This window comes from Telopea speciosissima, chromosome 8 (genome assembly GCF_018873765.1).
Source record: "Telopea speciosissima isolate NSW1024214 ecotype Mountain lineage chromosome 8, Tspe_v1, whole genome shotgun sequence".
NCBI lineage: Eukaryota > Viridiplantae > Streptophyta > Magnoliopsida > Proteales > Proteaceae > Telopea > Telopea speciosissima.
In genome coordinates, this window is record NC_057923.1 from 507,155 (window position 1) to 520,160 (window position 13,006).

A 13,006-nucleotide genomic window follows, 5' to 3' on the forward strand; every position below is an offset into this window, starting at 1 on the left:
AGGGATGAAAATCCCCAGCTGAAACCCAACAGAACAGGGTCTGAGGAACAAAGAAATATTCTGTCTGTCGGCAGAATTGAGAGGCCAACCTGTAGACCCCTGAATTGAGTTTTAAAAGGGTAATTGCCCTATCTAATAAACCAAATCAAATTGTATATACTTATTGTATGTGCTCTAATCTTGTGTAGGCACACCTTATTGGAACTATACTTGAAGTTTGTGATTGGCAAATACGATATAGGTGAGTTGATATACATAATCGATGAATATTGTATATTGTGATTGCAAGAATGGAATGTATGTGATGGTACGTTATCAATAACAGTATAATACGTTTATGTATTGAGTTGTGATTACTCATATGAATGAACTGTTATTGTATGAATAAATGTTGTACACTGCAATGATGCATGAATTGGATATGTTGTATCATGTATGATGTATGTTACCATCCAAGTTATTAATTATAGTTAATAACTATCAGTGCATGTTAAATGAATGAAAGAATGCCTCTTGAAATGCTTGTTTTGCCATAAGAGGTAAGTATTGAATTGCTTATTCATGCATTGAACCTCACTTAGCAGGGGGGAAGTGAGATGTATACTGAGTTGTTATCTCATTTAGCAGGGGGAGAAGTGAGATGTATACTGAGTTGTTATCTTATTTAGCAGGGGAAGGAATGAGATACTTTTCAGAGGAATTATGAAGTGGAAGTGATGGTAGTCATGCATTATGCATATGATGCAATGTTTGATTAATAATGCATTGTGACATTGAAATTGTATCAATGAGTATGCATATGAAGATATGTTCTTGAGTTGAATAGCATGATTATGTATTGTCACTCACTGGGCTGTTAGCTCATCCTATGTTGTATATCTTATATGCAGATCAAAAGTATGCGGACAAGGGCAAGGGAATTGCCAAGAAGGACCATAGAAGTTTTATTTGTTTTACTTTTTAGGGTCAAATGTAAGTATGTATACATGGAATGTCAATGTAAAGAACTAGATAGAAGATGTTCCTTACTTTGTTAAGTAAGTTTTTAGTTTGTTGCCATCAAATCTTACTCAGTTTTGTATGGACTGTACATAACCCTAATATAAACAATAAGTCTTCCGCTTGTATTATGCTCGGATGTGTTATAGGTATGGATGTTAGATTCATTTGCTTGTGTATGGTATGGTTTTACCCTGTGCGGTCCCAGCTATGTCTGGTTAGTTTGGGGTCATTACAAATACACTTCCTGAGATTAAATTTGTTCCTAGTAATTGAGAGAAAATTATGATTCATACAACAAGACTTCTGACCCTATATATCATCTCATGAGTCATGACAATATGATATTCCCATGTGGATAAATTGATGGAAATGCTTCAGTGTCATGGGAAAGTCATGGCCAATTTTCTGAGAATGTATACTGTGGAAGGGTTTCAAATTCCGACATGACATATAAGGAATATTTAGTTGATTAGGAATTTAATCCAAGATTTTTAAATTACAATTTATGTGTCTAGGAAAGCAGTAAATACCCATTGGAGTTTTAAGCTTGTCTTCAATTTCCGAACTGTAAGCTTAAGAAATGGAATCAAAATAAGATTTAGATGGGTCTAGTATTCTAGTTACTCATAAATTCTGTTTCTACATTTTTGCAAGTCCTAATAGAAAGAAGTAGAATGCAAAAAGGCGAAAAAACCGCTAGTTATGTTTTTTTTTCCTTCCTGATCCTTGTAGCCATCCAAGAGCCTACTCAATAATTGCCTTTAAAAGAACAAAGCATTACCGCCTAGATGTGTGAAACTTAAAACAGTAACGGGGGTCAGCCAGTTTATGCAATCACCTAAGAAGACTCACTGAGAGGCAGTGCATGTCGTATCTTACGGTATCTGAATGGAGCTCCAGGAAAGGGACTAATCTATGGACCTCATCAGCATATTGATCCGGTTGGCTTTTCTGATGCAGATTGATCTGGTTCTGATGGTGTTGGGAGATCAACACAGGTTATTACGAAAGAGGTGTTGGAAAATTTGACTAGTAGGAAATGATAACTGAGACATCCCTTCTCCGGCTCCGACCAAGCCTGCCACCTTGATCTCCTTTCACTCCCTCTCATGGCATCTTCTTCCTCCTTGCCTTCTCCATCTCCCTCTGCTCCTCCCTCTGCTCCTCCCTTAACCCCTCAGCCTGCTTCTTGGAGTTCTCTGCTTGCTCTGGCGTCTGGCTCTCTGCCTGAGGGCCTTCCTCTGCATTTTGTGGCTCCTGCTTCAGTTGGCTCATCCAAAGTTGCTCTCTGCTCACCTGACCTTCTTGCCACGGAAGCAAAGCTTTGGGAGAACTGCCTTGTCGGTCATTTCCTTGGTTCCCGTCCACCTTTTCACACTGTGAAGCTGTCCCTCTCCAAACAATGGAGGGCTCAGGGCTCCATGGATTCCTTTCTTCTGGACAACGGCTTCTTCATCTTCAAATTCTCTGCGGAATCTGACAAGACCCGTGCTCTTGAGGGTGGCCCCAGGCTTGTAGGTAAGAAACCCATCTTCCTGCGTCAATGGCACCGTCACCTCCAACTCCGGCGAGTTGATCTCACCTCCATCCCCCTCTGGGTTACTCTCCCGGGGCTTCCCCTGCACTACTGGTGCACTGATGGGCTCAGTTTGGTTGGCTCAGTCTTGGGCAACCCTCTCTTTTCTGATGTGAGAACTAGACGAAAGGACAGATTAGCCTACGCTCGAATTTGCGTCGAAGTCTCGGCAGCTGAACCACTTCCTTCCTTCATCACGGTCAAGGAGGGAGAAGAGTTCTCTTTTGAGCAGGAACTCCATTATGAATGGAAGCCTCCCCACTGTGAAGTTTGCAAGACTTTTGGTCACGGCTCTCAACTCTGCAAACCTGCTCCTACTGCTGGCGAAGGCGAGAAGATGGCCCCTGATTCTATCGGACCTATCGATGAAGTGTCATTGGACCCTGCTATTCCTGTCGAAGGAGTTTTCGATGGAGTTTTGCCTGATCCTCTCCCCTCCGCCGCTGCAAATGGTCCTTTGCACCAACCGGTTGCTTCCCGTGGGAGAACTAGGAATAGAGTTCGTCATCGGAATCCTCGCCAGAAGGTGACCGGCCAGCTACTTCCTCAAAGCCAGCAGGTTTTCAACTCTAACCAGAACAGATTCAGCGTCCTTGCCGCTGACGACGATGAGGCAGATGAGTCTGGTCGTATCTCGTGCCCCGAAAAACTCCCTTTTGATGTTCTCCCCAAGAGCCATTCGAGGATGTCGCAGGATCCACTCTCTAATCCTTCCTTTCCTGGCTCGCCTGGGCCTCCAGGCTCTGCAGCTGATCTGAGGTCGTCAGCCATGGCGAATAGCTTTGCTCCTGTGACTGGATCTCTGCCTGCGCTTTCGTCTCAAGGTACTGTTGAAACTCCTTTGCATCTGGCATCGTTGTCGCCTTTATGCTCTCCTTCTGTGGGCCACTCAGCCTTTGACCCCCTTGTGGCCCCCCCAGGTCATTCTCTCTCTTTGGGCTTGTGTCGCGATGACCGTAGGCTCCACCCTTCTAACTCAAGTGAATCTCTCCCACCCTCTGTTATTCTCTCGGGTTCACGGCTCTCTTTAAAACCTGCAAATCCCAACCCATCAGTAACTCCATCTTCTTCACCCGATATTTCAAATATTTCTCCCTGCCCTGCTCGACCGTTAATCACTTGTGTTTCCCCCCTCCACTGCTCCTACCGGCGTCGTCACAGAAGCGAAACTCGTTCGAGATCAGTCCTGTCCAGGCTCTGTGAGCCATTGTTGCCTCTTCCCCCTCTTTCCTAATGTTCCAAAGCTTCATCTGGAACACTAGGGGCTTGAACTCCCCTTCTAAGCAAGATTATGTTCGTTCTAAGTTGCGTCAGTCTCGGGCAAACTTCTGTTGCCTCCTTGAAACTCATATTAAAGAGCCAAACCATGCAAAAATTTTGCATTCTTTAGCCCCTGGCTGGTCTTTCCTCTCTAACTACTCTCATCACCCAAATGGTAGAATCTGGATTCTTTGGGACCCTTCAAAAATCTCTTTATCTCTTCTTTCTTCTTCCTCTCGGTTTATCCATCTTTCTTTCTCTCGATTGCTGGGTCATTTTTCCTTCTTCTTCACTGTGATTTATGCTCTCAACAGTCATGCTTTGAGAACTCCCCTGTGGTTAGATCTTCTTTGCATCGCTAGACAGCTTGGTGATCACCCTTGGGGCTTGGGGGGTGATTTTAATGTGATTAGATTCAGTCATGAAAAGAAGGGTGGTGATCACTTGGACTAGGAAGCTATCAACTCTTTCAATGAGTGTATTGAAGACATGGGTGTTAATGATCTAAGATGGACTGGGTTCCCTCTTACTTGGTGCAACAAAAGAGCAGGTCCTAATAGGATCTCTTGTAAACTTGACAGAGTTTTGGTCAATGAAAATTGGCTTTCAGCTTTTCCTTCTTCCCATGCCAATTTTGACAGTCCGGACATCTCAGACCACTCCCCCATTTCTCTAGCCATTCAGCCCTTCCCTTCATTTGGCCCTAAACCCTTTAAATACTTTGACATGTGGGCTTCTCACCCCACCTTCTTATCCAACGTTCTTCAAGCTTGGGAAAAACCTGTAAATACTTTTTCTTCCCCTCTCATTGCTTTTTCCAAAAAGCTTAAAAATGTCAAGATAGCTCTCAAGGACTGGAATGCCTCCACTTTTGGCAACATATCTCAGCAGGTTTTGGATTACAAGGACAGAGTTGGCTCTATTCAGATGCGACTGCAATTAGATCACTGTAATGGTGGCCTAGCTGAGGAAGAAAAAGCTACTTCTCTTGAGCTCTCTACCTTGCTAGCTCGTGAAGAGAACTTTATGAAGCAGAAATCTAGAATCAAGTGGCTTGATCTGGGGGACTCTAATACTGCTTATTTTCACAGATCCCCGAGGGCCAAAGTTAATGCCAACTCCATTGTTCATCTCACAGCTCAAGATGGTTCTACTATCTCCTCTGTTAAAGAGATCAAAGATTTGGCTGTTCAGCACTTCAAGGGCCTCTTCACCAACTCTCATTTGGCTCTTCCTCCCTTCCCGAATGGCATGCTCAACAAATTCATCCCCTCGTCCCTTCATGATTCTTTGAGCTCCATTCCTAATGAAGATGAGATTGTGGCTGCCATCCATTCTCTCAAGGTGTCGGGTGCCCCAGGCCCTAATGGTTTTAGCATGGGGTTCTTCCTAGCTGCTTGGGACATAATCAAGATGGGTCTTATTGCTGCTGTGGTCAGTTTCTTCTACAATCCTTATCAGGTCAAAGGCATTAATCACACTTTTCTTTGTCTCATCCCTAAAAAAGATGGTGCTGCTGCTATGAATGATTTCAGGCCCATTGCTCTATGCAACCTTCTATACAAATTCATTGCCAAGATCCTTGCCAGGCGGCTCAAAAGTGTGGTGGATATTCTTGTCAGTGACAACCAATCGGCCTTCATTCCTGGAAGACACATCTCTGACAACATCCTCATTTGTCACGACATTGTCAGAGGTTTTGAGAGGAAAAATCACTCCCCTGCCATTCTCTTGAAGATTGATATTCACAAAGCCTTTGATTCTTTAAGATGGGATTTCACAAGTCAGGTGATGACTAAGATGGGATTCCCTTGTATCTTTGTAAACTGGATTCAGGCTTGCATCTCTTCCCCAAAGTTCTCTGTGTTTGTTAATGGCAGCCCGGCTGGTTACTTTGATGCCTCTGTGGGAATTAAACAAGGCTGTCCTCTGTCTCCTTATCTGTTTACTTTGGCTTTGGAAGCTCTCTCCCGGGATATCCAAATCTGTACTGATCAGCAGCGGATTGCACCTATGCCTAAGTGTAAAGCTCTCAATCTCTCTCACCTGGCCTTTGCGGATGACCTAATGATCTTCTCAAAGGCTTCCATCGCCTCTCTGGAGTCTATTATGCTTTGCCTGCACCAGTTCCATGAGATTTCGGGCCTTCGCATCAACCCCTCAAAGTCTCTTATATTCTTTGCAGGGGTCTCTGAGATAGATAAGGCTCCTTTTCTTACCAGATCTGGGTTCCAAGAAAGTCACTTGCCTGTCAAATATTTGGGGTCACTTGCCTGTCAAATATTTAGGGCTTCCATCGATTCCTGCCAGGCTTTCAGCTCATCATTGCACCCCAATGCTCGATCTCATCCGCAAAAGGCTTCAGTTATGGAAAGGCAAGCTTCTCTCCTATGCAGGACGGTTAGTTCTTATAAGATCAGTCCTGGAATCCTCTTACATCTACTGGTCTGGATTCTATCGGTTGCCTCAAGCTACTATAAAGTCTTTGGAATCTTTGCTGGCTTCTTTCCTTTGGAAGGGTAATGAGACTTCCAAATTACTTCATCCTCTTCCCTGGGCTGCAGTCTATCTGCCGAAGAATGAAGGAAGCTTGGGCATCAGAAGAATCAAAGAAGTGAACTTGGCGGGTATCTGCAAGTTAATCTGGAAGATTGCCTCTAAGCAAAAGAGCATTTGGGTGGATTGGATTTACTCGGGGTACCTTCGGCATGATTCCATTTGGACAGCCTCCCTGTCAGCGGATTCTTCTTGGATTTGGCGCAAAATTTTAGACTCCCGACACCTAGTCAAACATGTCATCAAATCTCAGATTGGGGATGGGCTCTCTTCCTATCTTTGGCTGGATCATTGGTACTCGAGGGGCGTTCTCCTCCCTCTGATTACTCCTCGGACTATTTATGCTTCAGGCCTCCACATGCTCTCTTTGGTGGCTGACATCCTTCATCAGTCCGGTTGGGCCCCCCCTCCTACTTCCTCTCAGGACCTTGCCTCAATCTGGAATGACCTCCCCTCCATCTCCAAGAGGCCTTTTGACAATCAGGACTGTGTAAACTGGATGGCAAACAGCCCTCCGCTCTTCTCCAAATCTGCATGGGACATCATTCGATACAATGGTCCTCTAGTCTCTTGGAGAAAGTTGCTTTGGTTCAAGCACCATATCCCTAGGCACTGCTTCACTGTTTGGAGGATCTTCAACAATTGTCTCCCAACTCAAGCTTTTCTTCGGCACCGCCACATCCCGGTCCCCCCTTCTTGTTGCCTATGCTGGAGCAACATAGAAGACGCAGATCACCTCTTCTTTGAGTGCCCTACTGCAGCAGCGATATGGAAAGGAATCATGCTTAAATGTTGGCCTTCTCCCAGAAGAATCCTTCCCTTCTCCAGGGAATGGATTTGGATTGACATGACTTTCTCTGGTTGCTCTTTATGTGATACTATTGGGAAGCTTGCTTTTTGTGCTACCTTGAACCACATTTGGATGGATCGTAATATAAGGAAATGGACCTCCAACTCTAGATCTTACCAGCAGATTTGGGATTCCATTTCCTTTGAAATTATGGCGAAGTTATTGTCTGCTCCTCCTCCTTTTTGTACTGACACCCCAAAGAACAGGCTGCTTGTTGATTCTTGGGGTCTCTCTTCTGTCTCTCTTGTTTCCCCCAGCCCGCAAAGCTGAGGCTCGGGGCCTTTCTTATTTTTTGTTTTGTTGCTCCCCTTTGAGGGCACTGTTTTTCTTTTTTCCTTCTTGGTAATGAATTTCTTATTCACCCAAAAAAAAAATAGAAAGAAGTACTAAGTGAGGATTTACCAAGTTGCAAAGCAATATAATTTGTAAAACAATTAAAAACAGGCAAGGCAACATCCAAAGCATGAACATGATGAATATGATTATTGGATGAAATTTGGGAACTGAGTTATTTCATATAGTTTTATCAATGTGGACCTAAATGTTAGTCATCCTTTTCCTACTTAAGCAAAAAGTGTCTACTACTTCCGTTACTGTTTTGAGTTGTTCCAGTTGAGTGACTAAAAATTCAAAAGATCAACTGCATTCTTTATTGTTGAGGGATAGTAACAAGCATTCTTTGATGTTAATAGATAGCCAGACTTGAAGCATATTTTAGTACGCAACAGACTAATAGAAACCCTTATCAGAAACCAATACCTAGAACTCTTTCAAGGAGGAAACACGATCTTCTAAGGGCATCGGCAATCTCCCTTGGACTACTCAGCCTAATAAGATCACTGAGATCTTGGTATCCAAATACGGATGGAATGCCATAGCAACTAATAAAGAGAAGCAGACCTCTAGCATCCATGCTGTGGGCCTTGGAGACACCACCTTCACTGATGAGCCTCTTCCTCCAAGCAACTGCTGCGACCTCAGCTTCTTCCTTGACCAGGGGATCAATCCCATTCTCAAAGCAGTCCGCGAGGAGAAAGAATTCCAACATGAGCACGGAGGCCTGCCGGGTGGGAACCATTGGGGAATCCTTGGTATAGGCTTTGCTACCCTGGAGATAAAACCGCCCAATGCAGTCCAAGACGAGCTTGGCTGGGTTGGGGGCACGCTTTAGAGCTACAGGAGCTTCTTCACGGAGTTTTGCAGTGTCAGAGAGATGAGAAGCCATGTATTTGCGTAAGCCACGGCTACCCATTGTCTCACATAGCCATTCAAGCTCGGAACGGGATAAATTCTTTGCCGTTTCATCGCTGGGGGACGAGACTTGCGTAAAATCTCTGCTAGAAAGTTCGACCGAATCGGGAAGTGGTAAATTAGCAGAACCAGAGGCGGGGGCATCTACTGCAGGAACTACCTCTGGCGGCAGTGGCGACGGCAGCTGCAATGGGGTCACGTGTTCGGTACTACTAGACCGCTTAATCTTCCCTTCGATAGCATTTTGAATGAAAGCGATATGTTTCTGTAACTCATCCCAACGGCACCTGAACGTAGACAGAGCGGAGGACAGACCGCGCAGCTCATCCACCTCTTTGAGAAGAGGAAGCTCTTTTCTTTCCTCCTGGACGAATCGTGCAACTAGGGTTGACATTGGCTCTCCGTCTTCCTGCTTCCCAACTGCTGCTGAGTCTGACGACGTTGCTGCCATGACGGATGGGGTTCGTCCTCCACCTTCACGGCTTCACAGAGAAGTCGGTTAAAGATCGCGTCGGAATGGACCCTTGGCTCTCCTTCCTCTTTAAGGAGCGGCCCTACGCATACGGGAATTGGACTTTCTCAAATCTCAAATCTCAATTCTAGTTCTACTCATCCGCTTCTTATCCATGATTTGTCCAAATAAACCCTAGAAAAGGGGCATGGTGGTAACTTGGAAAAAGGGTTAATGGATCGTCGAACGGACGTCACGGGCGTGGATCAGGGAACGATGCGCCACGGGCGTTGATCGAAGGAGCAGCCACGGGCGCCAATCGAAGGAGGGTCCCTGGACGTGGATCGTCGAATGAGCAGCCACGGGCGCCGATCGAAGGAGGGTCCCTGGACATGGATCGTCGAATGAGCAGTCATGGGCGCCGATCAAAGAAGCAGTCACAGGCGCTGATCGAAGGAGGGTCGCTGGACGTGGATCGTCGAATGAAAGGCCAAGGGCGCCAATCGAGGGGCGTCGAAGGACGTCGTCGAGTGCGCGACACCAGGCGCGGATTGCCAAAGGCGTCGACTAGAGGGGCGTCGAAGGGCGTGGATCGAAGAAGAGCGTCAATCGAACCAACGTTGCCAGGCGCAAATCGCCGCAGGCGTTGATCAAACAAGCGTTGACACCGAACATGGATCGCGTGCACAAGCGCTGTCCTCACAAGGGTGTAGACACGACAGGGGTCCAGAAGCCGAACCAAGGCAGCAGCAACGTGCATGAAAGGCACGATCGTAAGCACAAAGATGGGTCACCAAACCCAAGACCAAAGGCCAAGCCAAGTCAAGCAAGCCACCAAACACCATTGTTCCTTATGACCCAAAATCAAACACTTGGGGGCACCAAAAAGCAACTATCCAATGTAAGGAGGGAAGAAGACCTCAAGAAAGAACAATGAAAAAGGGAATGGAGAAGAAAAGGAGATATGTTTACAAAAAAGAAAGAAAAGGCAAAAAAGTGTGAGAGGAGAGGTTTGAACCCACAACCTCTCCACATACACCAAAAGATCTGCGGACACATCCTCCAACAAGAAGAATTTACAACAAACCCCTTAAGAAGGTAAAAAGACAAAATCTACTCTCTTGGACAGCCTGACCTAAGAGAGTGGGGGGCAAATGATGAACCTCAATAAACATCGGACCAATCAGAAGACGCCACGTGTTCCCAACCCAAGGAGATGGGCCATGCCAGAACCGGTGGAGAGCCAAGCATGGAACCGAACCACCCCAGGCGTGAATTAGAACGGGTTGCCCCGGGTACGGATCGTCGAACGAAGCATCACGGGCACCGATCGAATGAACAACCCCGGGCCCGGATCAAAGGGCGCCCCTCGGGTGCTGATCAAACAGGCGTTAATGGATGCGGATCACCCTTGAAAGAGCAAGCACAGGCGAACAAGGACTCTAGGTTCTAGACTGCCACCTACAGTCCCAGATATATGCAAACACCAGACATCCTATCTACAACGCATCAATATCTATCAAAGACCCTAGCTCTATCGGGACACCATCTCCCATAGAGGGGTAACTACTCGTGAAAGAACACTGCTACCCAGAGACTCTATCAACTACAAAGGCCACTCACCATCACCTGGACTCTTCACACCGCCATACTCTACTATAAAAAGGAAGGTACTCTACCCCCTAAACCCATCTTGAATTCTATGATTCATCTGTTTGCTCAGAGAAATCTAACTTAGGCATCGGAGAGTCCTAGGCCGAAACCATACCGGTTCTCCTTTATCACCTTGGTCCTTTTGTAGGTTACGGCACTCGAGGGACCACTAAATGATTTCTTGACGCAACAAAACCATCTGCACAATCCTTCCCCTCCTCTCCCCCCCCCCTCCCCCCCCAACAAAACAAAAATGGAGGTTAAAAGGCTTTGTGCATCAAATGCAAACAAAGTTTCCCCTTCAATGAATCGCATCATTTTACATGTCATATTTTTTTTTTTCTTCCCTTTGTCATCTATCTTCCTCAATCATTGTAAAAGCTCATGATTAGTTTATTTTTATTATTTAGCTTCAATTCTTTATGGCTTGAGGCGAATTAGGAAAATATTTAGGATGACATTATTATTGTGTAATCATTTAAATTATCTTCACAACAGAGGTCCCAGAATCCACGGGAGAGAAAAGCTCTAGCAGCTCCAATGACAGAGGTAACTGTTGAATTAGCACTATCACATACTATGAATGGATATCCAATCAAGACCATGACCACAAGAGAAAACTGTGAAGAAGAGCAGTTTGCTTCTTGAAGATGATAGACTTCAACTCAAAAGTGGAGATTGGCTTACCTTCAAGAGAAGCAAACCCCAAACCCGGATATTGAAGAGCCAGCTCATAGTCGCTAGAGAGCTTGGCTAGGGCTTTGAAACCATAAGCAGGAAAAAAAAATTCAGATGAAGATTTATAAGATAACCATAGAAAAACCATAATGGAGAAATCAGAGAAAGGTTTTCAACAACATACCGATGAAGAGAATCTAAACTTGAATGGCAACCTCGCGGCTCTACTCTCAGATGACCAGAGCAAGGAAGAGCTCCGAGAACGATCGAGAAGAAGATGAAGAGCTCAAATTGAACTCACTGCTCTGCTCTCAGATGACCCGAGGAAAGAGAGTTGGGACCTCACGGCGCTCTCTTCATTTTCGAAGATGAAAGCTTGATTCTTTTGCGTGAAAATTTTACCAACAAATTTTAGGGTAAAATTTTCCATTGTGTTTTCCAGTAAAAGGGTAGGGTCATGTACAATTTTACATCAATGGAAAATTTCCAACTTCCAAAACAAACACCAAAAAATTTAGTTTTACTATAAAATTTGTTTTTGCCGAAGATTTACGTAGAGAGAAACAAAGCCTATAGAAAATCATGAAGGATTGAAAACGTCACAAACTGTTATCATATGTTGCAATAAATGAAGATATTAAAATTAAAGGTAATAGAACGCTGCGTGGTCACATGCGTTCTTTTCCCCCAAAATTAATTTTAGGGGGAAAATATGGCGAAATAATCGCCTCACTCCCCATGAGAAACAAAAATCCCACCCCTGTTGATGCTTCTGCTCAATATCCCATTGGCTCCCGTGCTAAGACAGGGGCCACGCTCCTGGACAAAAAACCCCAGCCTTTGATTTAAATATGAAAACAATGTTCTGTAAGTTTTTTTTTTTTGGACGGTAAAAACTATTTTTATATGTGAACTATTATCTAATAACTAATTAATAAACATCAATTCAGGAATAAAAATATGTATAATTTTTAAGAGGCATGAACTTTCTCTTTTTAAGATCTTTGTAGCTCACTCCCATTTACCGTTTCCTATTTTTCCCCTTCAATACATGCATTCCTCACAAACATACCCAGACAATAATATAGCAGCAGTAACAGTCTAAGCCGGCAATTTGATGTCTGCCTTCACCGTACTGAAGTTTAAGCATTCAGCCAAATACAAAAATGATCATACAATAGACTTCCAATTGTAGCTGTTTTACCGTAGATTGAAAATTCCAGACTCCAGAATGATGATCTAACTGTTGTTTTCTCAAGATAAATACCTTAACAGGTTAGAAGTTTAACAGGGAAATCAAGTTCACTGGCCCACGAGATCAAAGAAAGTGCAATAACTGAAGTACAATATGACTTGCATCCATCAATAGCTGCTAGTGTTCATGGCATTTGGTACCCACGTTACCTGCGACAAGTTCAATGACCAAAGTGTTTTCCATAAACCTAGTAGCAGGCCCCAAATTGAAAAATCAAAGCCCAAGTAACCTCTAAATGTACCTTTTTCAAGCTTGCTATGGAAAATTATCTCGACTTCTCCACGGAGGCTTTCCAGGTCCCTCACAAAATCATTCTGACATTCCTCTGATATTGATTGCTGAAAATTCTTCTGCATCCTCTCAAGCACTTCATCCAGACCACAGAAGTCTTCGTGAACTAGAGTTTCAGTTGTTCTGAGCTGTAGGATACTCTTAATTGCCATCAAGGCCTGTAAAAGTATGAATCAATGCAAG

At 44.5% G+C, this 13,006-nt stretch overlaps 2 protein-coding genes across 5 annotated transcripts in view; both read right to left on the reverse strand.

Moving 5' to 3' along the window:
- The window catches only part of LOC122671996 (protein FRIGIDA-like), a 40,541-nt gene extending 31,451 nt beyond the window's left edge, over positions 1–9,090 (reverse strand). Inside the window, exon 1 of one of the 2 annotated variants that reach the window (XM_043869500.1) lies at positions 8,004–9,088. In XM_043869500.1, the coding sequence (XP_043725435.1) occupies positions 8,004–8,946 (943 nt within the window). In that variant the 5' untranslated portion in view covers positions 8,947–9,088. Of the gene's footprint in view, positions 1–8,003 lie in introns of both variants that reach the window. The other variant, XM_043869499.1, reaches the window with a different exon arrangement.
- A 3,351-nt stretch (positions 9,091–12,441) lies between these two features.
- LOC122672799 (hsp70 nucleotide exchange factor FES1) overlaps positions 12,442–13,006 on the reverse strand; it is a 70,186-nt gene continuing 69,621 nt past the window's right edge. For 2 of the 3 annotated variants that reach the window (XM_043870293.1, XM_043870290.1), the window contains one exon: positions 12,442–12,981. In XM_043870293.1, the coding sequence (XP_043726228.1) occupies positions 12,640–12,981 (342 nt within the window). In that variant the 3' untranslated portion in view covers positions 12,442–12,639. The remainder of the gene's footprint in view (positions 12,982–13,006) is intronic. The other variant, XM_043870292.1, reaches the window with a different exon arrangement.